General features: G+C 45.6%; 2 protein-coding genes and 1 long non-coding RNA gene across 8 annotated transcripts; 1 reads left to right on the top strand and 2 right to left on the bottom strand.

Moving 5' to 3' along the window:
* Positions 1 to 13,664: 13,664 nt before the first annotated feature.
* Positions 13,665 to 14,722, bottom strand: LOC125535645. Its single transcript, XR_007294759.1, has 3 exons — positions 14,411 to 14,722; positions 13,969 to 14,044; positions 13,665 to 13,892 (listed from the first exon to the last, which is right to left on the bottom strand). It is a non-coding gene; the product is annotated as an uncharacterized LOC125535645 (long non-coding RNA).
* Positions 14,723 to 15,314: 592 nt separating this feature from the next.
* On the bottom strand, positions 15,315 to 20,626 carry LOC125519730 (DNA-binding protein EMBP-1-like). Of its 2 annotated transcripts, XM_048684477.1 has the most exons (10): positions 20,153 to 20,626; positions 19,897 to 20,020; positions 19,684 to 19,790; positions 19,528 to 19,585; positions 19,332 to 19,425; positions 18,914 to 19,149; positions 17,901 to 18,023; positions 17,683 to 17,764; positions 17,426 to 17,568; positions 15,315 to 15,765 (listed from the first exon to the last, which is right to left on the bottom strand). In XM_048684477.1, the coding sequence occupies exons 1-9, from the start codon at positions 20,182 to 20,184 to the stop codon at positions 17,480 to 17,482; spliced, it is 945 nt and encodes a 314-aa protein (XP_048540434.1). In that variant the 5' UTR covers positions 20,185 to 20,626; the 3' UTR covers positions 15,315 to 15,765; positions 17,426 to 17,479. The 2 variants fall into 2 exon arrangements, with proteins under 2 accessions (XP_048540434.1, XP_048540442.1); XM_048684485.1 differs by lacking the exons at positions 17,426 to 17,568; positions 17,683 to 17,764; positions 17,901 to 18,023 and having other exon boundaries at positions 20,153 to 20,624.
* A 78-nt stretch (positions 20,627 to 20,704) lies between these two features.
* Positions 20,705 to 24,809, top strand: LOC125519744. Of its 5 annotated transcripts, none has more exons than XM_048684517.1 (9): positions 20,723 to 20,851; positions 20,925 to 20,996; positions 21,423 to 21,507; positions 22,146 to 22,261; positions 22,474 to 22,534; positions 23,148 to 23,272; positions 23,359 to 23,448; positions 23,578 to 23,886; positions 23,996 to 24,809. In XM_048684517.1, exons 3-9 carry the CDS (start codon positions 21,429 to 21,431, stop codon positions 24,683 to 24,685), a joined length of 1,470 nt encoding a protein of 489 aa, XP_048540474.1. In that variant the 5' UTR covers positions 20,723 to 20,851; positions 20,925 to 20,996; positions 21,423 to 21,428; the 3' UTR covers positions 24,686 to 24,809. The 5 variants fall into 5 exon arrangements, with proteins under 5 accessions (XP_048540468.1, XP_048540451.1, XP_048540479.1 ...); XM_048684502.1 differs by having other exon boundaries at positions 22,143 to 22,261; XM_048684511.1 differs by lacking the exon at positions 20,925 to 20,996 and having other exon boundaries at positions 20,705 to 20,851.
* The last annotated feature ends 228 nt before the right edge of the window (positions 24,810 to 25,037 follow it).

Below are 25,037 nucleotides of genomic sequence, written 5' to 3'. Positions count from 1 at the left end.
ACCCAACGATCGCGCCAGATACGGATATTTTGTCCATCCCCCACACGCCATATGATACCCTTCTTCAGGAGGTCGAGGCCATATTGTATAGCCTACCAAGTCGGGGACGCATTCCTCGAAAAGACCGTATCTTCCAGGCATCCATCTGGATAATACCGAGCTTTTAAAACCTGCACACATAAACTGTTAGGCTTAATTAGCAGGCGCCATGCCTGTCTAGCAAGCAGAGCTTGGTTGAAGATTCGGAAGTCTCTGAACCCCAATCCTTCCTTTGTTTTGTGTGAGTTTTCCTCTTGCCTTTCGCCGAACCCCACCAGAAGTTCCGTACCATTCTGTTCAGGTCATCACAAACAGATATAGGTAGCTTGAAGACACCCATGATATAAGTTGGAATGGCTTGAGCAATTGCTTTAATCATGGTTTCCTTCCCTGCGAGAGAGAGGTATCTCCCCCTGCAATGATTCGCTTAATTAACCGAGACTGCAAATTCTGGAATTTCCCACGTGACATACGGCCTTCAGGAGTTGGAAGCCCAAGGTATTTTTCCTTAAATGTTACTGTGCCAATACATAGGATGGCTCGTACCTTCTCCTGTTCTTCCACCAAGCATGAAGGCCCAAACAGTGCGCTGCACTTTGCCGGGTTGATGCATTGCCCAGTAGCTCTCTCGTATGTGTATATCACTCATGATTTTTTCAGCCTGTTCCCCCTGTTGGAAATATGCCCTAAAGGCAATAATAAATTAGTTATTATTATATTTCCTTGTTCATGATAATTGTCTTTATTCATGCTATAACTGTATTATCCGGAAATCGTAATACACGTGTGAATACATAGACCATAATATGTCCCTAGTAAGCCTCTAGTTGACTAGCTCGTTGATCAATAGATGGTTACGGTTTCCTAACCATGGACATTGGATGTCGTTGATAACGGGATCACATCATTAGGAGAATGATGTGATGGACAAGACCTAATCCTAAGCCTAGCACAAAGATCGTATAGTTCGTATGCTAAAGCTTTTCTAATGTCAAGTATCATTTCCTTAGACCATGAGATTGTGCAACTCCCGGATACCGTAGGAGTGCTTTGGGTGTATCAAACGTCACAACGTAACTGGGTGACTATAAAGGTGCATTACAGGTATCTGAAAAAGTGTCTGTTGGGTTGGCACGAATCGAGACTGGGATTTGTCACTCCGTGTAAACGGAGAGGTATCTCTGGGCCCACTCGGTAGGACATCATCATATGCGCAATGTGACCCAAGGAGTTGATCACGGGATGATGTGTTATGGAACGAGTAAAGAGACTTGCCGGTAACGAGATTGAACAAGGTATAAGGATACCGACGATCGAATCTCGGGCAAGTAACATACCGCTAGACAAAGGGAATTGTATACGGGATTGATTAAGTCCTTGACATCGTGGTTCATCCGATGAGATCATCGTGGAACATGTGGGAGCCATCATGGGTATCCAGATCCCGCTGTTGGTTATTGACCGGAGAACGTCTCGGTCATGTCTGCATGTCTCCCGAACCCGTAGGGTCTACACACTTAAGGTTCGGTGACGCTAGGGTTATAGAGATATTAGTATGCGGTAACCCGAAAGTTGTTCGGAGTCCCGGATGAGATCCCGGACATCACGAGGAGTTCCGGAATGGTCCGGAGGTAAAGAATTATATATAGGAAGTGCTATTTCGGCCATCGGGACAAGTTTCGGGGTCATCGGTATTGTACCGGGACCACCGGAAGGGTCCCGGGGGTCCACCGGGTGGGGCCACCTGCCCCGGAGGGCCACATGGGCTGTAGGGGGTGTGCCTTGGCCTATATGGGCCAAGGGCACCAGCCCCAAGAGGCCCATGCGCCAAGAGAGAAAAAAAAGGGAGAGTCCTAAAGGGGGAAGACACCTCCGAGGTGCCTTGGGGAGGATGGACTCCTCCCCACCCTTGGCCGCACCCTTCCTTGGAGGAAGGGGCAAGGGCTGCGCCTCCCCCTCTCCCTTGGCCCTATATATAGTGGGGAAAAGGAGGAGCAAACCAATCTAAGGCCTGGCGCCTCCCTCTCCCTCCCGTGACACATCTACCTCCTCCCGCAGCGCTTAGCGAAGCCCTGTTGGAATCCCGCTACTTCCACCACGCCGTCGTGCTGTTGGATCTCCATCAACCTCTCCCTCTCTCCTTGCTGGATCAAGGCGTGGGAGACGTCATCGGGCTGTACGTGTGTTGAACGCGGAGGTGCCGTGCGTTCGGCACTTGATCATCGGTGATTTGAATCACGACGAGTACGACTCCATCGACCCCGTTCACTTGAACGCTTCCGCTTAGCGATCTACAAGGGTATGTAGATGCACTCTCCTTCCCCTCGTTGCTGGTTTCTCCATAGATAGATCTTGGTGATACGTAGGAAAATTTTGAATTTCTGCTACGTTCCCCAACACCCCCTACGCCTTAAAGAACAACATAGTGTCATCTGCGAAAAGCAAATGGGACACCCCCGATGCTCTGCGACAAATTTTCAGCGGCGAGTAATCCCCTTTTCCCTCTCCATTTTCAACAATGCAGACAGTCCATCAGCCACAAAAAGGAATAAGAACGGGGATAGCGGATCACCTTATCGTAGTCCACACGACTGTGCAAATGACTCCAAGAGGGTTCCATTAAATTTTACAGTGTATCTCACCGAGGTGACACAAGCCATTATCCAATTCACCCACCGGCGAGCGAAGCCCATCTTTTGCATCATTCGCTCCAAGAAGATCCAGTCCACCCTGTCATAAGCCTTAGACAAATTCAGCTTATACGCACAAAAACTCTTATTAGGATCCTTTTCATGTTGTATATAATGAATGCACTCGAACGCAATAAAAGCATTATCTGCAATCATCCGTCCAGGAACAAAAGCACTATGTTCAGGGGAGATAATATCATCTAAAATAGGTCTCAGTCGATTTATCAGACACTTTGCCACCACCTTATAGATGACGTTACATAAACTAATTGGCCTGAAATCCGTGAGCATTTCCGGGCTGTCCACCTTTGGGATGAGAACAATGACGGTATTGTTCACTCCCTCTGGCATTATCCCCGTCCGGAAGAAATCCTTCACCCCTGCAATAACTTGCTCCCTCATTACCGCCCAGTTCCGCTGAAAAAAACGTGCAGGAAAACCGTCTGGTCCTGGTGCTTTTAGTGGCCCAGTCTGAAACAAAGCGTCAGCAATCTCTTTGTCTGTGAAATCTGCACGGAGGCCATCGTTCATGCGGTCAGTAACACGACAATTAATTAAGTCAATAACTGGATCCATGCTTTGTATGGATCTAGATGATGAAATCTGCGCAGAGGCAATCGTTCATGCTTTGGATGGATCTAGATGATGAAATATGAGAGAGGCGGATACAAAGTCACTAATTTGTGGTGTATCCGGTCAGTGCCCGCAGACGCGTTCAGTCGCGTCCGCGGATGTTTGAGGGGCCGGATTTGGCCAGTCCAGCTATAGATGCTCTTAGCATTCTCTATTGTAGAACCTTCACGCATTGTACAATTCTTTCTGCACAACAGAAACTGAATGTGCTGAGAGAATGCGAGCAGGTTGACAACATAAGAAGATCACCAGAACAACAATCGCTTAGTTGTATTGTGTCACTACAAGTTTCTGTACTAATTATGCTATTACAGCAACTTCAATGGAATGACCCATTTTGTCCGCCGCCATCCGTTTGGGTCAGCGCGGACACAATAGGCGGCCCAACGCGCCGACCCAAACGAACGCGCGTCCGCTATTCGTTCGCGGACGACTCATTCCCGGTTCATTTTTTAGCCAAATTTGCGTCGGAGCGGACACGAGATGGACGCGCGCGCTCTCTCCCCTTCCCGGGCCCGTTAGTCGGTGGCACATTGCTCTCTCCCCATCCAACAGCGCACCCTCACCCGCCTCTTTCGTCGGCCGCCGGCCAGTTCAACATAGATAGTACCAAGGATCAACTGTTAAAAGAAAAGATGAACTACTCGCCAGCCAGTTCAACATAGATAGTACCAAGGATCAACTGTTAAAAGAAAAGATGAACCACTCACCAGCCAGTTCAACATAGGTAGTACCAAGGATCAACTGTTCAGCATAGACTGTTAAAAGAAAAGATCAACTACTCGCTTGTCCTGGAAGTCCCAGGAGGACGCTTCTCCTAGCTTCATTTTTAATTGAGCGGCTGCTTCCACGCACGTTTGTCTTCCCGATAGGCGGCTCGCTCCGTCCTCCTCGCCTCCCTCTCAGTCCTCCTTTGCTTGTAGAACTGGCGCTCGTCGACGATGTCCTGCGGGAAGCGTTCGCACCACACCACCATGGCTTCCACGTCCATCTTGGCGATGGTGAGGCGACGCTGCCGCCTCCGGTGGTCACGACGATCCTTGTCGGTGAAAAGCCGCGGGAGAGGCGCGAGATCCTGCCACCGCTGGCTCGACATGTCGGGAAAATTCATCTCCCGACGAAGCCTCAGGAGGCGCCACGATGCCGCGTCGTGCGCGCGGGCCGCCTTCTCTGCAGTGTCAAAGGTGCCGCGAATGAGGCGTTTCTCGCCAAACCAGATCTCGGAGGAGAAGGCGTGGGAGCAGCGCTCGCGTACGCCGCAAAAATCCGAAGCCCCAGGCGGCGCATCGATATGGTGGCCCAGAGGCGGCGAGGCTAGTGAGAGGGGGCGAGACGAATGGGCGGCGGACAAAGTGTGGAGGAAGCGCCTTCTTAATAACGAGTGTCGGCCACGACGCGCCAAAACCAGCGCGCGAACCTTTACCGCGCGCTAGGCCGATTTTTTCCCGCGCGCTGTAGCACCAAAACCAGGTCGGCGACATGGCAGCTGGCATGATCTATGCGCGCGCGGTCATGAAATGGATCGGCGTTGGACACACTGCCAATCTAAATCTAAAAGAGGACGGACGTCGGGCGGGCGGCCGATCTAAATAAATAAAAAACAGACAAAAAGGTCGTTCATTTGGGTCGGCCCGTTGGAGTTGCTCTTAACTCGTGATTTTTTTTTTTGCCATGCCCCTGGTTCATTTAAGCTTGAGGAAGATTCGTGGAGCACAACCCAGGTTGCTACGACCGAACGGAAGCAAGAGAGGAAAGGCTTTCTTGTTTGAAAAAGAAAGGCCATCCGTTTGCATGCTACTCTACTCCGGCAGACGGCGGCAAAAACGACAAATTTGACCTGTGAACAAAAAAAATTCATAAAGTAAACTGTTAATGAAAAAATTTCATCCAGCTGACCCTTTTGTATAGTGCCCGACAGTCAAACGTCACACTACACTGTGCAACGCCTGACCGACAAACGCTACACACCTGACCAGCGTCGCGTTTCAAACTACCTAAAAATTGCTAAGTCAGTGTGCAACGCTTGAGAGTTAGGCGCTACACTACACAGTGTAGCGCCTAAGGCTTAGGCGTTGCACAATCAAGGGTTTGTCTCACTTAGATTCTGTACCATGGAAGAAGGAGCCTGTCAGGGATTAGCTAGCTACCCCATGTTCAAAATATCTGAGCACTGTCTAAATGCATATAAAACTGGGCTGCACTATGCATAGAGATTACTGTTGTGTCAACCGCAATAAATCTGAATTAGCAGGGTAGGTACAAGCACATTCGTGTCGTGTCTCTCCTAGGCTGCGCTACGGTGAAAGAAGCTCTCTTTGGTCTGTAGAACGCTAAAAAAAATTACATCTTAATCTTTCTTGTTTCACTTTTTTTAGAATTAATCATTTTTTGTATTCTCTTCCAGCTGATTGTATGGTTTAGAGACGTGCGTACACATGCACGCACTAATTCTTTCTTTGCAAAAGAACACAGGGCCGCCTTTAGATGCGCTGTGATTTAGCTAGCCAGTCAAAAAAGCAACCGATCCCATCCCACGTTGATTTTGAGATGGATTCATGGGTTCATATCATCATATGGTAAAAATCCTGAACTGAAAGCGCTAGCTCCTGAAAGTGTCAGGAACATGCAATGTCAGTGAGTCAGTCACCCAGGTGCAACATGCTGGGTTAAACATTTGCCAAATCTTCCGGAATCCAAAGCGATCGATCGGCACCGCCGTAGCAAGATCGCATCAAGCTGCAAGTGCAGTATGTCACGAGCTGTACAGTAAGCAGGTGAATATTTGGAAGTGTGGGAAAGGCGTCTGCTTGCGAGCTGACTTTAGTCCAAAAAGATGCAACTACTATGACCGACTAACACTGGCCCTAACGAGACACGAGATTCCATTCCAAAGCCCACTAGTGCAGCGCCTAGCTGTTAGGCGTTGCACACTAACTTAACAATTTTTAGGCAGGAAGATCACCGGTACAGCCTGCGTCGCGATCCTGCCCTGACCATCCCTTGTGTGTCTTTCCGAATACCGAGACAAGCTAGGAAGAAAGGGTGCATGCATGCATGACCATCCGGTGCGAACGGCGATCAGCAGGTACACGCCACCCGGTGCGAATGATTCGGCGCAGGGCAGGGGCATGGGTGCGGGATGAAGTGCGAGTCCGGGCCCGGTGGTTGCTGGTGCTGCTGGTTGCGGGATAAACAAGCAGAGAACCCAGCCCCAAGGCCCACAAATCAGCCGCGGTGAAACTCGAGATGCCTGAGCGCTCGCCTGATTAGCCACGCTTAAACTTTTTTTTTGAAAGGACGCAGGAGAGCTGCGCATTTCATTTAGAAGAACGCCACGCTTAAACTTAGAGAGTGGTTTTTTTTGCCATGCTCCTGGTTCGTTTAAGTTTGAGGAAGATTGGTCGAGCAGATCGCAGGTTGCTAGTGCTACGACCGGACGGAAGCAAAGGGAGGAAAGGAAAGGCTTTCTTGTTTGAGAAAAAAAACAGGGTGGTCCGTTTCCATGCTACTCTACTCCGGCTGTGCGCGTCATGGCCATGATGGCCTGACCTGGTCATGGCAGGCCGACAGGAGATCACCGGAAAGACCTGCATCGCGATATCCTGCCCTGCCCACTGCCCCTTCCGTGTCTTTCCGAATCCCAAGAGAAGCCACGAAGAAAGGATGCATGCATGACCATAGCGAATAGCGATCAGGAATGATTTCGCGCAGGGCAGGGGCACGGGTGCGGGGTGCGGGATGCACTGCGAGGGAGACCGGGCCCGGCGGTGGGGGTTGCTGGCTGCTGCGTTCCCGTCCTGTGCTTTACTTGACCGCCAAGACAACTCTCTCCTCTCTCTCTCTCTCTCATGCCCTTGTCCACTGTCGTCTCTGCGTGCCTCCTAGGGTTGCAACCAGTGTCCGTTGGATTCGTGCCGTCCATCTAGCTAGGTAGCTGCGGTGCGGTGCATGCACCCAAGGACGTGCAGCGGTGCAGATTGTACGCGCAGGCTGTTACGTAACCAATGCTCGTCAAATCATGCGCCCGTGTACGCCACCTATATCTCTCTCTCTCTCTATCTATCTCACTTCCAGAGATAACTAATTTACGATTAGTAAATTAAAGACCATCGTGGTTAGTGTTGTAATGAATTTTTGTTGTTGTCGCTAAATTGATGGTTATATCAAGAAGTTAGCTTGAAACCATTAGTGTGAACTTCAAATTGCTAAATATGACATCTGGAAGATAATCTCCGAAAGGGAGTAGATCTCGTAGCATTAGGGAGTATAATCTGATGAAATCAGTAGATACTCACTCATAATGTCTTATGTTATGACTTAGTAAAATGCATGAAAGAGCATAATGTTGTGCAATCATAATGTTAAATATGACAAAATATAGGCTTAAACAGTAGTGGTGATAATCTGCAAAGCAGTAGATCTACACACTACCTTGGGATCTCAATACATTAATTTGAAGAAATCACTAAGAATTTTGCATATGTATTTGCAAGAAATTGAAAATCTCAATTGCAAATAAACGTATTAATCTCAACACGTGGCGAACATAGAAAAAATATACATCTTAGAAAGATTCCGGAATGCATCGTACTCCGTAGAAAAACAGTACTATAAATGTATTGAATATACTTTGCAAGAGATTAAAAATCTCAATTGCAAATAGTGAAGGTAAATAATTTGAACATGTCGTGAACATGGAAATTATTTACATCACAATCTTCTTCTGGAGTACACATTACTCAACAGAGATTACAGTATTTGAAGGCACAAATACTGAAAAAGGTCTAAAACAAATCAATGCTAGTAAATAGCACTGTTAACAGAACCAATTAGCGAAATATTTGAAAGCTGGGCAAATATTGGCCTGGACCATTGGCCGTTGCCGCCGCAGGAGGGGGCGTGCCGTGGGCGATGTTGTGACATGCCGTGGACGGCCGCGGGTGACCTCAGGCAGCGCTGAGGTGCGCCGAGCGCTCGGGGTCATAGCACCGCCGCATCGCGAGGATGCAAACTATGGTTGCTAGGGCCGCCACCGGGACGTCGAGGACACGGCACCGCAAGCTGAGTACCGGAGGGCGTCGCAGCCTGTGCCGTACCTGTGACTGTTTCCACCGTCAGCCGTATACCGCCTATAGTGGCGCTGGGGGTGTCGGCGGTATCGCGCGCTAGGAGGCACTGCCGGTTGGAGCCGACTGCCGTCGCTCCCTCGCGCCGGTTTACCAGGGGGCGGCACCGCTCCATGCAGACCGTTGGTCGCCGCATGCGCCAGACACGTCACCGCCGGGAGCAGAGGCATTGACGCCAGGGGCCACCACGCGCACTGGCGCTAGCCGTGCCTCCAGTGGGTCGGTGCCGTCAAGGTCACCGTCGCGTCAAGGGCATCGTGCGCGCGTGTGCCGAAGGGCAACGCTGACGGGTCAGATGAGGGCCATTGCCTCGGGCCCCGCCGATCTGCGCGGATGCGAGCCGAGGGCCGCGTCGTTCGCTCGGGAGCGTCACCGGCCTCGGTCTTCCATGCCGCATCGTGGTTGGAGGCAGTCCTCACGGTCGCCGAGGCGACCATCTGCGGCATGCGCAGGGAACTGTGGGAGGGCCAAGCCGACGGCCATGCTCGCGCAACGCCGGTCGGGAGGACCGGTGTGCGTTGCGTTGAGGCCGCCGCTTCCACGACGTGCTTACGGTAGCGCTCCATCGCGATGGCTTGCCGTCCCGGTCGGCAAACAACCTAAGACGTACTCCCTCCGTTCGGAATTACTCGTTTAAGAAATGAATGTATCTAGATGTATTTTAGTTGTAGTTACATTCATTTTTGTGACAAGTAATTCCGAACGGAGGGAGTACTCCGCAATGGTTAGTTCATCCATTCAAAACTAGTACGTGGTCAAAACCAATCAATTCATGCATTCATTTAGTGAGTGGATATGCAAACCGGGTCCACTTGACGGATCTGATTCCGCATCTCTGTGAGGAGATCGGCCGTGCTTGCCGCCATCGCCGATTCCCAAATCTGGTGTGTAACTGCCGCCTCACCCTTTTTCCTCTTGATGTACGCCGATCGAGTCCGGAGCCGTGCCTGAGTCGCCGCCGCAGCGCACCGGCCGCGTCCGGGAGGGATCGCGCCCAGCGCGTCGCACGCCGATGTCGATGCATCCGTGCTGCTGCGTGCGATGCAATGGCGAGAGCCAAAAGTATACTAATTCCATTGCTAACCGCCGCTGGCCGCAAAGGGCCTGTGCATGAACGAGGCCCTGTTCACTTCGCGTCGAGGATCGCGCAGCGCCGGGCTTCTTGTCGAGGGCTGTGCCGTTTCCAGTTCTTTCATCTTCGCCGAGTCGCTCAGGGAAGAGCGTGCTGATAATGTGTTGAAAAAAAACTAAAGAGAAGGAGACACACAAGTAAAAGTGAATAGTTGTTCTCATTGATGATGACATTTACACACACATATATAGCCCCCGAAGAGGTACGACCAGAGGGATGGGAGGCAACTGCCTCGGTTAGGAAAAGCAGGGATTAATAGAATTAATTAAATCCTAACAGACTCATTGTCCTCTTTCCATTCACCATTGTCATCCAACAGTCTACGAATATAGTTCCTTTTCTTCTTCTTTTTTGAACTTTAGTTCCTTTTCTTCTTGATACAATAAGGAGGAATTTTACAACGCTTGGAAATATTGACAGCCGTTCATTGGTTCGGATCCAATGGTTAAATATTCAAAAATAACTGTTACACGGAACCTAAATAGTGGGCCAGGAACTGATTTTGAAAATTAGTCCGGGGATATTATGATGAAAAAAAATGTATGTAAAGGTTGAAGTGCTATCCAGCGAGGGAAAGCTGATCACAAACCTAAGGAAATCAGAGTTTAGACCAAATTAGCGAAAACGAAATCAGTGACTATGGATAGTCGCTAAATTAGCTCCCAAATCAAATCAAAATGCAGCGGTATGCTGTCCAACTATGAGCTTTAGGTGCACTTAGCCAACACCATTTCTAACAACGTTGCCTGATTGCTACTCACTCCGTTTTTATTTACTTCGCGTTTAGGGTTTTGTTAAAGTCAAAATCTGTCCTGTTTGACCAAAAATAGAGGAAAATATATAGCCATTAATTAAGGACTCTTGATTGCTGAGTAATGGTAGCATGCAGTTTCACAATTATTTTCTCTAAAATTAATTGCAATGGCTTATTAGAGTTACTAATCACAGTACATTGCCGAATATAAATATTCACTAATGAATACGAAAGACTCTTTTACTATTCTTGGTTTCCCACTCACCCAAGTTCAGTTCAAATAAAATGGCATGAATAGATCAAACACAAGGAAATAGATAATATGATCTGGCAAACATAGACAAAGTTCCAGATGTGGCGCATGCCTTCCTTCACTTATTTCGCTTCTAGCTCCTTTCTTAGACGAATTTTTCTAGGATCTAGAAGAATTTTTCTAGGACCCAGATGACCTTCACTTCAGCTTGATCACCGTCGAATTCTCTTTTTTGAGTCCTAATTCTACGGGGTAACTCTAGACGTTCTTCATTCCTAATTCTACGGCTGCAGTCTAGACAGAATTTCAAATTCTTGTCCTCTTCTTGGCTGTCACAGGTTGTGATTACTCTTAGGTCCACCTCTATGTGGAGTTTGTACTTGCTACGATCAGGCAATGCAATCATGTGTGGTCCCAGTGGAAGAATGCACGTGGAACCACAGGGCAGGGACAAGCTACTGCCTAAAACTGAAGAGATTGACGCTTTTGCTCCCATAGTCAATGGCAATTGCCTTGACGCTACCATACACAGAGCGGCTTCTCGAACCGAACCGAAGTCGTTGAGGTTTAACCTGACCTCAACATAGGTCTCAACTGCTTCCGGAATCACCAAGTATGTGATCTCCAACTTGCGGCCAAGGCCTCCATAGATGGTTTGTGTGAATTCTTCATCAGGCTCAGTAACATCCCAGCCTCGGCGGAAATGACTGCCACAAGACCCCTCATCATCAGTAGAAGACCCCTCATCGTCTTCTGTGAAAACCAGGTCTTCTGTGAAAACCTCCAAGCAAAAGGCACCGTAAGCCTGTAGTATCCCACATGGTCCAGTGAGTGCCAAATCCATTCCTTCCTACACATGAAAGCATGAATGTGAAGGATTTTATGATACCATCTTTGCTCCTTGCATGAATTCACATTCTTTTATGATACCATCTGTGCTTATTATTTAGTTTCACCATGGCAAAAAATAGAGTGAATATTGTCATGGCAAATCCAAAGTAAAATTTGCCATGTGCATGAAAGTATTTTTGCCATGGAAGAATATAGTAAACTTTGGCATGGCAAATTAAACTAAAACAAGCCATGTGAATAAAAGTATTTTTTTTGCCATGGAAGGCCATGACAATTTTTATAAATTTGACGTGGCAATTTTCTGAAATTTGTGTTAGCTAGAACATGCAGCCTGTTTGATTTTTGTGGTTTTTGTATTGTTTCAGCAATCACAATTCGGAAAACAACTTTGTTCTACAACATGGAAAGAATGTATGTCAGTAGCTTTCCAATCAACTCATCTTTTTTTTGAGACAAAGCTCATCTTTTTTCTTGTGCTTGTATGCATGACAGGAGCTTCTTCAACCAAATAAGTTGGTTGTGCTCAATATACTTGCATGAATTCGCATTCTTTTATGATACCATTTGTGCTTATTAAATAGTTTCACCATGGCAAAAAATAGAGTGAATATTGTCATGGCAAATCCAAAGTAAAATTTGCCATGTGCATAAAAGTATTTTTGCCATGGAAGAATATAGGAAACTTTGGCATGGCAAATTAAACTAAAACAAGCCATGTGAATAAAAGTTTTTTTTTTTGCCATGGAAGGCCATGGCAATTTTTATAAATTTGACATGGCAATTTTCTGAAATTTGTGTTAGCTAGAACATGCAGCCTATTTGATTTTTGTGTTTTTTGTATTGTTTCAGCAATCACAATTTGGAAAACAACTTTGTTCTACAACATGGAAAGAATGTATGTCAGTAGCTTTCCATTCAACTCATCTTTTTTTTTAGACAAAGCTCATCTTTTTTCTTGTGCTTGTATGCATGACAGGAGCTTCTTCAACCAAACAAGTTGGTTGTGCTCAATATACTTGCATGAATTCGCATTCTTTTATGATACCATCTATGCTTATTAAATAGTTTCACCATGGCAAAAAATAGAGTGAATATTGTCATGGCAAATCCAAAGTAAAATTTGCCATGTGCATAAAAGTATTTTTTGCCATGGAAGAATATAGTAAACTTTGGCATGGCAAATTAAACTAAAACAAGCCATGTGAATAAAAGTATTTTTTTTTTGCCATGGAAGAAATAGAGTAAATTTTGCCAGGGCAAATTAAACTAAAATTTGCCATGTGAACAAAAGTATTTTTTTGCCAGGGAAAAATAGAGTAAATTATGCCATGGCAAATTAAACTAAAATTTGCCATGTGAATAAAAGTATTTCTTTGCTATTTTTGCCATGTGAATAAAAGTATTATTTTTCCATGGAAAATGCAAAAATAGAGTAAAAGTTTCCATGTGAATAAAAGTATTTTTGCGATGGCAAAAATACAGTAATTGTTACCATGGCAAATTAAACTTAAAGTTGGCATGTGAATAAAAGTATTTTTTGCCATGGAAAATTAAACTAAAGTTTCCCATGTGAACAAAAGTATTTTTGGCATGGCAAAAATAAAATAGTTTTTGCCATGGCAAATTAAACTAAAAGTTGCCATGTGAATAAAAATATTATTTGCCATGGCAAACATAGAGTAAAGTTTGGCATGACAAATTAAACTAAAATTTGCCATGTGAATAAAAGTATTTTTGCCATGGCAATTTTTCTATTTTTGATTTGCCAGTCTGTGTGCAATTGCTAGCTTTTTAATCCCTGGTGTCTTTGTGGGTTTTGATGTGCGTACGCTGGGCCTTTTTTTGCCCATTTTCTTTAACCCGGATGTATCGACAAGGTTGCTCGTGAAGGGATTCTAAAAAAAAGCTTTCTCGTGAAGGAGGTGTTCGGGCTGGAGCGTTTCCGCACCCAACAAACTCTGTTCGGTAGATCGCCCTCCCAGATCGAACGTTTTGTTCGATCTGCCACCTGTCCAGACCGAACGTTCGGTCCTATTAAAACCGTGCCCACGGAACGCTAATCAAGGTCCTAAATTTATTACTAGTAGAGTGTCTGTGCGTTGCCACGGGCTCTTGAAATAGTTTGCAAGAGTTACATGTTAAATTTCACACGTACAAACAATATAACACAAACACAATTATTAAATAATTAAAGTCCTTTTTTGCAATATAAATTGATAAAAGAAAAAGATTAACGACATGTCCATGTAATAAATTGAGCGATGTTCGACCTTCACATCTATTACAAAACTATTAATATCTAGATGATGCGCCTAAGAAATTCTTTCACAATATTAGGAAAGTTGCATTTAGCTTCACTCGCACGATGTTTTAACAAGTATAATAAAAACTGCTTCCTCAACTCATACCCATCCTGCACAAACAATATATGTAGTTAGTATGAAAATTTCATGCTTAAGGTCTTAAAACATATAACGGACAATACTCACCGCGCAAACCGGCTTGACCAATTCTTTACCGTTCCATCAGAGCATAAAATGAAAAACAAAATAGCCAGACACATTCCTGCAATTTTTTAAATTAATAATATAAAGAATATAATGATAAAAATAAATAAATATTTTTATTATGAATTCATTACCCCTCTATACTCGTTGGAATACCAAATGGAAATAAACGTTGTCATTTAGATATATCGGAATTCCAACCAGGCAGCTTTATTTCGAGTGCTTCTTTGAAATCCCTTGCAGAACTTTTAAATTTTAGTGCATGACTCAAATTTTTGTCCTCTGACGATTGGGATGTTTGAATAGGGTCCATAATATATAAACGACATGCCTCTTTGTCGATGAATGCATAGGAAAGATAAATTTACAAGTGGAGCTATTAGAAATAACAATAAACCATGATAACATTAGACAAAATACTTACCATGTTGCACGATGAGATGTCTTTGTCTATCCCAGGCCAGCTATCAAATAATGTTGCCAACGTCTGGATAGTTTCCTTCTCGCAAAACTTCTGACCTCGTGTTGACTCTAGTATCATGGACTATGTAAAAAAGAAATAGTGTTTCAACATGTTGATACTAATGCCACATAGAATGAAGAGTTACGATAACTTACACAAAATCTTAGATCCATGTAATGTATAGGAGGGTCTGTGAACAATACTCCCTCGTCACATGGCAGTATACGCACAGCGGTGTTGAAGCAATCATTGTCCACTTCTCTCTCCACCCTCGCTCTTTCTCTCTTTCCCACCCTCTCTCTCACACCCCTCCCCTCTCCCTCTCTCTCACACCCCCTCCCCTCTCCCTCAATTGTGGACCAACTTAATTTGCTCAGTGTTACTATACTATAGTATCCTGGAAGCCTAAACATTAAAGAGAAAATTTAACCTTTATAGGGGCTAAGACAACTTTTTGAACTTCATCGTGGCTCATTTACTCCACCCCTCTAGAGCACAAAAAAATTGGTTATACTCTGTACAACAAACAAAAATGACTTCACATGGTAATTTTTTCAATCCAGTGCTAGACTTGACATGGGCGCCATGGCATTAGTTCTGATACTTATTCCTGCCTATACCGTAATTTGTTCAATAACAAGTCAAATTGACACTAAGATGAATACAAAAGGATGTATGTAAGATCTCACATCCATAAATATCCAATGGATTTTGTGCATCTACACTCTACCGGCATTACGAAAGATGAGCAACTCTAGTTGAGAGTTGAAAACCAAAGTGCTCGTATTCAAATGTAAGTCATATCAGTGCACAAGCACATTACCTCCAAACTGAAGTTTGAATTTGGACAACACCGAAAGAGATATTAGTGGCAACATTCACCATGTAGATGACAATATCACATTGTCCTATTCTCTACTATCACAGTAAAGCTACAAGAGACATTGCTGAAGATTAAGCTTCCAACTTGATCTGACAACAATGGTTACAACTAATAAGTAACTATTTTATAAAATCACTACATCATGAAAATGACATACACAGATGAACCATGAAAAAATAGTACTGAAAGACATGTATGCAAGAATTTCTTAAAAGCTTGATCATTGCATTGCAAGAGCTAACTTCTCCTAGTTCGGCAAGAGAGTCAAAGCAAGAAGCCCTAGTTGATTGGTTCGTGCCTAACACCTTCCCTGCTCTGACCGACACAAAACAATTGTAGGTTGATGCCGCCACCCATCGTCCAAGCTCGCTTTCTTCTGCTTTACTTTGTTCATGCCACCTCCCAATCATATCAACAGATGAGTCGATTACCCCTACAATTCAAAGTTTTAGTCTGAAAATACACCGCATGTTGTAAGACTGCTTTTCTAAAATTCATCCATAAAAAGGAATGATCAACCGGTTTTAATATTGCACCAACCTCCGATGCGCAACCATGTATGCATATGTCTAAAAAACATGGGAGGAAATATCGCTTTGGACTAAAAACAAAAACTTATATATAACATTCCATGGTAGATGATTGGTAAAAAGGAACAAACAAACCATTTAAGGAGAAGGAATAAACTAACAACCATTTCTAAATTGTAAAAGAAACTAAGACTCCCCTTCTACTTGGCTAGTTAAATATAAATTCCTGCGACCCGTGCTCCACCCTCTTATAGACCAACCGACACCCTTTAGCACCACAGTAAGTTTCTCTCTCTACCTCAACCCCTCTCTCTCTCTCATAATCAACATGGGGTGTCTCTCCCTCCGTCTTCAAATTCAATTCACTGTTTTTTTCAATAGTGAGTTTGATGAAATTATGAAAAAAATCCTTACTTTCTAGACATGCATACACCATGGGATGTGTAGGAGCAAATTAATTGAATAGGAGAAATATCATGATTTTATTTCAACTTGATCAAGTTGACCACTCCGCCGCCGCCGGATTGAGGCCACACCGTCCAAGTTGACCACTCCGCCACCACCGCAACACTTCGCCACCGTAACCGAGATGTCATGGTCCACCCAAGACCTGCACATGCAAAAGCACATAACCCATCTACCAGCATCCCCACGGCTTAGAGCATACCGAGCTCACTCCATGCCTGACCAAGGGGCGTCAGAACCGCACATCGCAGCCGTCAGGCCACTCCCAGCAGATGCCTGTGCCATGGCCATGCGACCCAGATCGGGACCATCCAGCCCACGCCTCCGCCTCCATCACCTGGCCGAGCTCCACCACGCCGCCATGGCCTAGCCGCTATGTTGCCGCCTTGTCCCGCACAGTCGCCTCCAGGAGGAGCCACCGCGCCAAGACGTTCTCCTTCCACGAGCCCCAGCCGCGCACCTCCTCTCCGCTGCGAATCCCTGCCGTGTGCCGTTACACCAACTCCAAATTCCGTCAAGAGCAGCTCCACGAGCCACACCACCGTGAGGGTCACTCCCAACCAACGCGAGTGTGCGCGAACCAGATCCCGCCGCCACCAGCCGCCAATGGGCTCTGCCCACCGATGGCGGCGATGGGGGAGGAGGGAGAGGGGGGCGGCGTGTGACGGCAGTTAGTGTTTCCGCCCAAGCCACCCCTAGAGAGCGACGCAGCGGAGAGAAAGGGCTTGCGGCCACACCATAAAACCCCCAACCTTATTTTTTATGTTATTTGGGGAAGGTAGACACCGCAATTTTGGAGCGTATACACCACTGATACAAGCTCCTTGTTGTTTAATTGTATTTCAATGTACAGAGAAATATATATCACTCAAGGATGCTTGAATAGCTAGATTCACAAATCTTAAGATTTTTTAAGCATGCACACATACCTTCTTTGTACCATGTTAACAACAGGAATCTAAAAGCAAATGCACCATTGCAGCATTTATGTAATTAATTTATCCACACTTATACATTTTCAAACGGGCACACAGTCAAAACTTATGACCTTTTCTAATCTATTGGATAATGAAGATGCCGAGATGCTGGAATTCTAACCTTCAAAAAACTCCCAATCGCCAATCTGTATGCACCAATACATGGGCATTCTAGCTACTTCTTCTTGGAGTAACCTGCGACCAAACAGCCATTCGTGCACATCTTCTCTGAAGTTTGAGGCAGCAGGTGCTCTACTACAGGGACTGTGACATTAGAAGGATTAAGATTCTCTATTGTTCTTGTCTAAAACCAGAGAGGAATAAGAATAATAATATTGGACCAAGGCTGTTACAAACTAATGGTAGGATAAAATTTACGTCTCGGGCTTCGATCTGGATGCGGCTCGGGTGCTTCGACCTGGATGCTCAGGGTAGTCACAACGCTAGGGCCCTCTGACTGCTGCATTTTATCATCGTGACTTAGTATTTTACCCCGCATTAATCAGAAAACCATTGGTTACAGTCAGCAGAAGAATTTGAGTTATGAAAATAACTTTTCCATCAAGGGCATGGCCAGAGAGGGGTGAGGCATTCACCATCAGCTGTTTATTTTCTGTTTCCATGGTTTTGCAGTCCTTAAGCTGGCCGAGTTCTGATCTAAGCGTGCCGTTCGCTGCGGTCAGCTCACTTACCTTCTGGGCTAGCTCTTCGCATTCTTGCTAGGTAGCATAAGAAGAAATCGAGATCAATTAGTATACTGTTTCAATGGTGAAATTTAATTTATACCATCAAATAATCTTAAGTTAATTCATTTGCTGGCCTAGAAAATCGATACAGTGTTGTCTTACTTGCCTAAACTGGATATGTTTCGTTGTTCAGCTGAGTTCAGAATGTCAAATATATTCTCCCCAGAAGATAATTTTAGCAACATGCAGGTAATAGCTCATAGGAACACTTGACTAAACATCCCTACTGTAATCAAGTCCAGTTAAAACAAATCAAGTATATTAGGCAGCATTGCTCAAGAACCAGTAGAAAGTATATTCTAATTAAAATTCTGGAAGCCTGAGATGATCCCAGATGGCCAAAACTTTTAGTGATTGCATACTTCCCTATGAAGCCATCGCTTTAAATTTCTGAAACAACAAAAATGGGGATTGTTTCAGACATTATGTCCAGCATAACCTATCTGGAGCACTCTCATGCGGAGAGATCGTTGTGCGGACCTAACTTAACAGTCAAACGTCCATAACGTTGAACCTAAATTTTATAACTATCATTTCTCTACTTCTAGTGCCAGTGTGCCACACACTCACCGGGAAATAAACAAGTGCAGGAAAGTATGGTTGTTATAATCATATAAGATGCAATCTGAAAAACATTTACATGCTATTTGTCACCACATTTTTATAAAAGAGGGCTAAAGTAAAACCAAGTTGCAAGTAAATGCACTATTTGTATTTTCCAAAATGAGAGGAAAACTACTATTCATTCATGACAATTACCAATTTTACCACGCTCTCAAAAATCATGACAGTGCAGAGGCTGGAGGTCTGGAAGAAACAGAGACCTTCCTTTGAAGAAAAGAATTCATAACGGAAAACTATACCATCTGAGACAGTGAAGCGTTACTCTGGGAAGAAGCTGCGGCATTCACCTCCCCCTGTACTATGGAGGATGGAGAAGCGCTCAAGGGATCCATCCCAATATTCAAGTTCGGTGCAGCACTGGTGAGTGCCGCCCTCCCAGGTGCCAAAACCAACAGTTTGGATGTAGACCTCTCCTTGTCTTCCAATGGCGGCTCGGTTACAGCATTCTGCACTGTGGCAGCCTGAGATGGCTCACCTGAAAATGCCAACTGTCATTCTCACATACTACCAACATAGACAAACTACTCCATTACAGCACTCTCATGGTGCCCGCACAAGGATGCGAACCGACACAATGACACAAATCCAAGCCCACTTCTTCCTTTTTACCAAGTGTAACGGGTACTGTCATTGTCTTTCCAAACTAACCCATCATACCTTGTATCCAGGAATTATGGTTTGTGATAACTGATAACCCATCTTCTGTATTTGCAGCGCCGGACTTCCTCCTCTTCGCGGATGATGATGAGCCCTGGACAGAATACATAAGCATACGTGAAATTGTGGATCAACCAAAACTAACAATCAAATATTGCTAGAAAAAGCATAATCCAGACAATGCCAAACGAGGCACCTTCTGATTGGCGCCCGTATCTCCCTTCTCCGATGACCCCTGGCTCCCGGCATCGCCGCTGTGCAAGCCATATCAGTTGATTTCAGTTCAGCCTACCCGGCCAACAGACAAACAAGAGCACACCGCACACATGCAAGCACAGAAACCACGCCATACCTCCCGGAGCTGAAATTGATCTCGCCAGAAGGGACACATCGTGTCTTCCCCACCCTCTTCCCTTTCCCTGCCGCCGAGACAGACTCGCCGGCCATGTAAGGCACCCCCTGCACAGAGCAGAATGCAGCAGACAATTTCACAACACGGACGCACAACGTACGGTCAGGTCCAATGCGCTAGAATATAAACGAGGGAGGGGAGCTCGGCATTTACCGCGACCATGGAGGCGTGCGCGTGCGCGTAGTACGCCGCCGCAGGGTGGTGGTACATGAGGAACGACACCGGCGCGCCATACGCGGCCCCCGGCCCGGCCGCCACCAGGCCGTGCTGCTGCGCCCTGCCGCGAAAGAGGAAAGAAAACTGATCAGAACTCAAAGCCCGCCATCAACAAGGCAACGCCACCACTAGCGCCGCGCCGCGGGTCTGCGGCTCCGGAGCGGCTCTAGGAGAGGAGGATCGCATCGCGTACCTGGGCCTGCGGCGGCAGCGGCCACGCGGCATAGGGGATCCCGGCGGCGGAGGCGGCGGCCGCGTAGTAGGCGTGCATCGAGGCGGCCCACTCCGTGTGGGTTGGGGGTGGCTGGCGGCGGGGCTCGCCGAGCCTGGAGACGAAGGGCGCACGCAGCAGCGGCCACAGCTGAGCCCATCGCGGCTCGGGCCCGAGCTGTGCGTGGCAGTGGATCCGCGGTGGCGTCGGCGTCCTGGGGATCCTGATCCGCAACGGGCGACGTATCCGAGGCACCGGTGGTGGCGGTGTCCTCGTGATCCACGACGGCCGCGTCTGCCTGGATCGGCATCGGCGGATCCAGCTGCGTATCCTCGGGAAACGAGGAGGAGCGGATCGGAGGGCGACGGCAGCGAGATCGCACGAGAGGACGGCGGCTCTGTGTCCTCGACGGATCGATAGGAGCGGTTTTTTGCGGGGTGTTTTTTCGCTGCGTGCGTGGGGTGGGGTGGGGTGGGGTGGGTACAAAAAACCCGAGTAAGGTGAGACGAAAATAAAACCCGAAACGTGACCAACTGAGACATTAGTTGTGGCGATATAAAAGTTAGACGATCTCCCGCTAGGGTTTGCTCTCCTCTAGTCCTCTCCGCGGCCGCTAGGGTTTGCTCTCCTCTCTGCCGCCCGCAGCTGTTTGCCTTCCGGCGTCGGGCTCGTCGCCGTCTGGTAAGTGCTTCTCCTCGTACTTTTTTTTGTCTCTGCTGTTTCGCCCTCCGGTCCTCATCGGTACCTCGAGCAGGGAAACTCGAAGTCGGCGTCCTGCCGTATCAACTCCGCCGATCCACATAGTCTTTCCGCCCGCCGCCGCCAGGTCGGGTTAGGCCCTTCCCCGTCTCAGATCCCCCTCTCCTCACCTTAGCTTTTCCTCCTTGTCTCCGCCCCCATAGTCTTAACGCCCGCCGCCGCCAGGTCGGGTTAGGCCCTTCGCCGTCTCAGATCTCCCTCTCCTCACATTCGCTTTTCCTCCTTGTCTCCGCCCCCATAGTCTTTCCGCCCGCCGCCGCCAGGTCGGGTTTAGGCCCTTCGCCGTCTCAGATCCCCCTCTCCTCACATTCGCTTTTCCTCGTCTCCGCCCCCGCGAGGTCGGATTAGGCACGCCCATCGACGTCTCCTTTGGCATATCTTATTAGTCACTAACAGAACGATTTATTTTGTCTTTTTATTAAGAAAACCACGCCACCTGAATTCATTCGTTTCTATTAAATGAAATTTATTTATTTTATCTACTATTATGCAGGAGACGATGATATCCAAAATGCATGATATGCTTTTGCCAGTGTTCTCTCTGTTCAAGTTTCGTTTGGATGCTCCACGTATCCACAGTATGTTCCTACTCATTTTGATGGGTCCAATTGTGCGGAGCTTGTTATTATGCATCTGTCTTTTTCAGAACTATTCTAGACCAGATTTTATCTTCAGGATACTATGGCTGGAGTAAAAACGTGGTGACTAAAAAATATTAGATTGACCTCTTGTACACTCCATAATGATCTTTTAGCAATTGATTTTTTTGGTAGGCTCCTCACCGCTGTCTTGTCCACCTCATTGTGGAATGTTGTAGTAATTCTCAAAAGTTTGCACGGCAAGTAGCATATGAAGTATCAATGCTAAAGCAGATTTCAATATTTTATCAACAGTTACATGGCATGGAAATAGTTTCTTGTTGACTTCTTTCCTTTGATTACTATTCATTGTGTACAGTTAAGTGGCATGGAACTGAAACCATACTTTGTTGTTGACTTGTTTCATTGTGGACAGATTTTCCTTGTTAAGTTGAGATATTACTTACTAGATCTTGATTACTATTCATGTTATGGTGTCTTTTGATTTATCTTAGCTCAGCAGGACAAAGTCATGAAGGGTTCATCCTTACACTAGTTTGATGCCAGCTGCCTACATTTACCAATATTTTTTAATATGGTTTAAGTTCATGCATATCTGATTTTATGAGTTTCAGTAGGCGTCATCAAGTCATGGGCTGTGGCTTCAATCCCTGGATTTTTTGTTTGCATGTGCTGTGCTGCTATGAAGCATTGTTTAGCAAACAATGTTTTGGGAATTTCTTCCCGTATCCAGGTTTGTTTTTATTAGTTATATTTTGTATTTCTAAGAATTATGAGCAGCACTTTCTGGGTGGTGTTCACATCAGTTATGGTCAGGGTAGCTAAATTTTTTATGCTCCAATAAATGTCATAGATCTTTTTAGTGAACTTTTGGTGATAATATTGTCAGTGGGTTCGTTTTTAGTTTAATAGTTCAACTAATCTGATCTGCATTGTTATGCACAGCACGTGTTCCCACCCGAAGATGCTTCCTCCATGCTTTTCATTGCCGACACTGCAATATCTGGTTAGTAATAGAATAGAAGTTCTTTTGTTTGTGCCAAATTACATTTGCGGTTTGTTCTTCTGAAACTTGCAATGATTATAGATATGTGGTTAGTAATAGAATAAAAGTAACATCAGCTTCACTATGACTTGTGCATGTCAACTTCATTTGGCATAATCACCTGTATTTATAGTGAGACCTCAGTAAATTTTTTGCATCATTGCAGCTCTTTCTCTTGTTGGTCTATGAGGACGAAATAGTATTTATCAGCATTTTCTTATTCTTGTTGATCTAAGAGAACATTCTATCTTTTGTTTATTCTTTAGTATTAGTACTAGGGAAAAGTGCAGATTTGAAACTAGAACGTTTCCAATTCTTGTTCAGATGCGCCCTGCTTGCTTGGCTGTTTTACTTGCTCGGTTGCTCTATATGGGATCCATGCCACTCTTTTGCTGTTGCCGGTATGATTAAAAAAAATTGTGGCCCAAGGGGCCGAGACAGTATGCACAAAGAAAAACAAATTATTTTGAAGTTTGAACTTCCTCTTGGATTAACTATTGTATTAAATTCTGCATATTGGAGCAGTTGCTGCATCACTCAGCACATAATATGGATTTCTGCTTTTTGGTTCCAGGTATATGTGTTGCACTTGCCCTCTGTATCGCTGTGCCAAGAGCTAGCAAGAACCGTTTCTTTAATTACGCATTTTTGCGATACACTGTAATTATCATCATACTGAACTGGTTTCAATCCACACAGGTGAGTTATGCTACTTGAGTTGCACCTGATATTATCTTGAAAATAAAATGCCCTGTTATATATGCTCATCTCATCTTTTTTTTCAGGGTGGGGGGCAGCCTGCTCTACAATACGTTGCTTGTGGCGTGATTAGTTTTGTTGCTGTTCACTGTTTGTGGAATGTAGAAGTAAAACAGGTAAGGTCGGTCCATATTGTTGTTTGTACTATAGATATGCCTATTGCCAGTCCCAATTGTGTGGTGGTTGATGACATTCTGTAGTGACATATCCTATTTGCTAATATCTCTTTTTTCCCCTCGCTTGAGGGTGACAACAATCAGCCGATGAGTGAAGTGTGGGATTGGAACATGTATGGAACCAAACTGAAGTTTCATGGATGGTTTATTAACACTGCCAATGAGGATGGTGACGGAGGTGAGGATGGTGACGGAGGTGAGGATGATGCTTCATTTGCCTCGGAGCATTCCGATGATGAAGATTTGACGGAGGTGTCAATTTTACGTGCGGTGCAAGTGTTGGCCATTCGTGCAAACTTTCGTATTAGCCGTATGGACGCCCATGACTGGTACCAAAGTTTTGTCATCTATGTGGCGCTCGAGGGGGAAGTACAAGAGGTATACACTAGCTACCGTATGTTATATCTACTACATGCTTTATGCCTCTTTACATGCATTATATATTGTAATAAATTAAAATCCTTCACATTCATGCTTTCATGTGTAGGAAGGAAAGGATTTGGTACTTGCTGGACCATGTGGGATACTACAGGCTTACGGTGCCTTTTGCTTGGAGGTTTTCACAGAAGACCTGGTTTTCACAGAAGACGATGAGGGGTCTTCTACTGATGATGAGGGGTCTTGGAGCGGTCATTTCCGCCGAGGCTGGGATGTTACTGAGCCTGATGAAGTTGAGGAATTCACACAAACCATCTATGGAGGCCTTGGCCGCAAGTTGGAGATCACATACTTGGTGATTCCGGAAGCAGTTGAGACCTATGTTGAGGTCAGGTTGAACCTCAAAGACTTCGGTTTGAGAAGCCGCTCTGTGTATGGTAGCGTCAAGGCAATTGCCATTGACTATGGGAGCAAAAGCGTCAATCTCTTCAGTTTTGAACGAGGCAGTAGCTTGTCCCTGCCCTGTGGTTCCACGTGCATTCTTCCACTGGGACCACACATGATTGCATTGCCTGATCGTAGCAAGTACAAACTCCACATAGAGGTGGACCTAAGAGTAATCACAACCTGTGACAGCCAAGAAGAGGACAAGAATTTGAAATTCTGTCTAGACTGCAGCCGTAGAATTAGGAGTGAAGAAAGTCTAGAGTTACCCCGTAGAATTAGGACTCAAAAAAGAGAATTTGATGGTGATCAAGTTGAAGTGAAGGTCATCTGGGTCCTAGAAAAATTCTTCTAGATCCTAGAAAAATTCGTCTAAGAAAGGAGCTAGAAGCGAAATAAGTGAAGGAAGGCATGTGCCACATGTGGAACTTTGTCTATGTTTGCCAGATCATATTATCTATTTCCTTGTGTTTGATCTATTCATGCCATTTTATTTGAACTGAACTTGGGTGAGTGGGAAACCAAGAATAGTACTCCCTCCATTCCTTTATACAAGGCCATTATGAAAAATACATTTTGCATCTATACAAGGTCACTAACAATAATCGAGGCAAAAGTTAATGATGTTTTCTTGTACTACTCTCTCCTTTTCGGTTTATAGGGATTATCTTGTTTTTCATCACATGTTCAGATTTCAAGGCGCAATA

This window comes from Triticum urartu, chromosome 1 (genome assembly GCF_003073215.2).
Source record: "Triticum urartu cultivar G1812 chromosome 1, Tu2.1, whole genome shotgun sequence".
Lineage (NCBI taxonomy): Eukaryota > Viridiplantae > Streptophyta > Magnoliopsida > Poales > Poaceae > Triticum > Triticum urartu.
The sequence above is the reverse complement of the archived record's forward strand: the minus strand, read 5'-3'. Positions and strand labels throughout refer to the sequence as shown.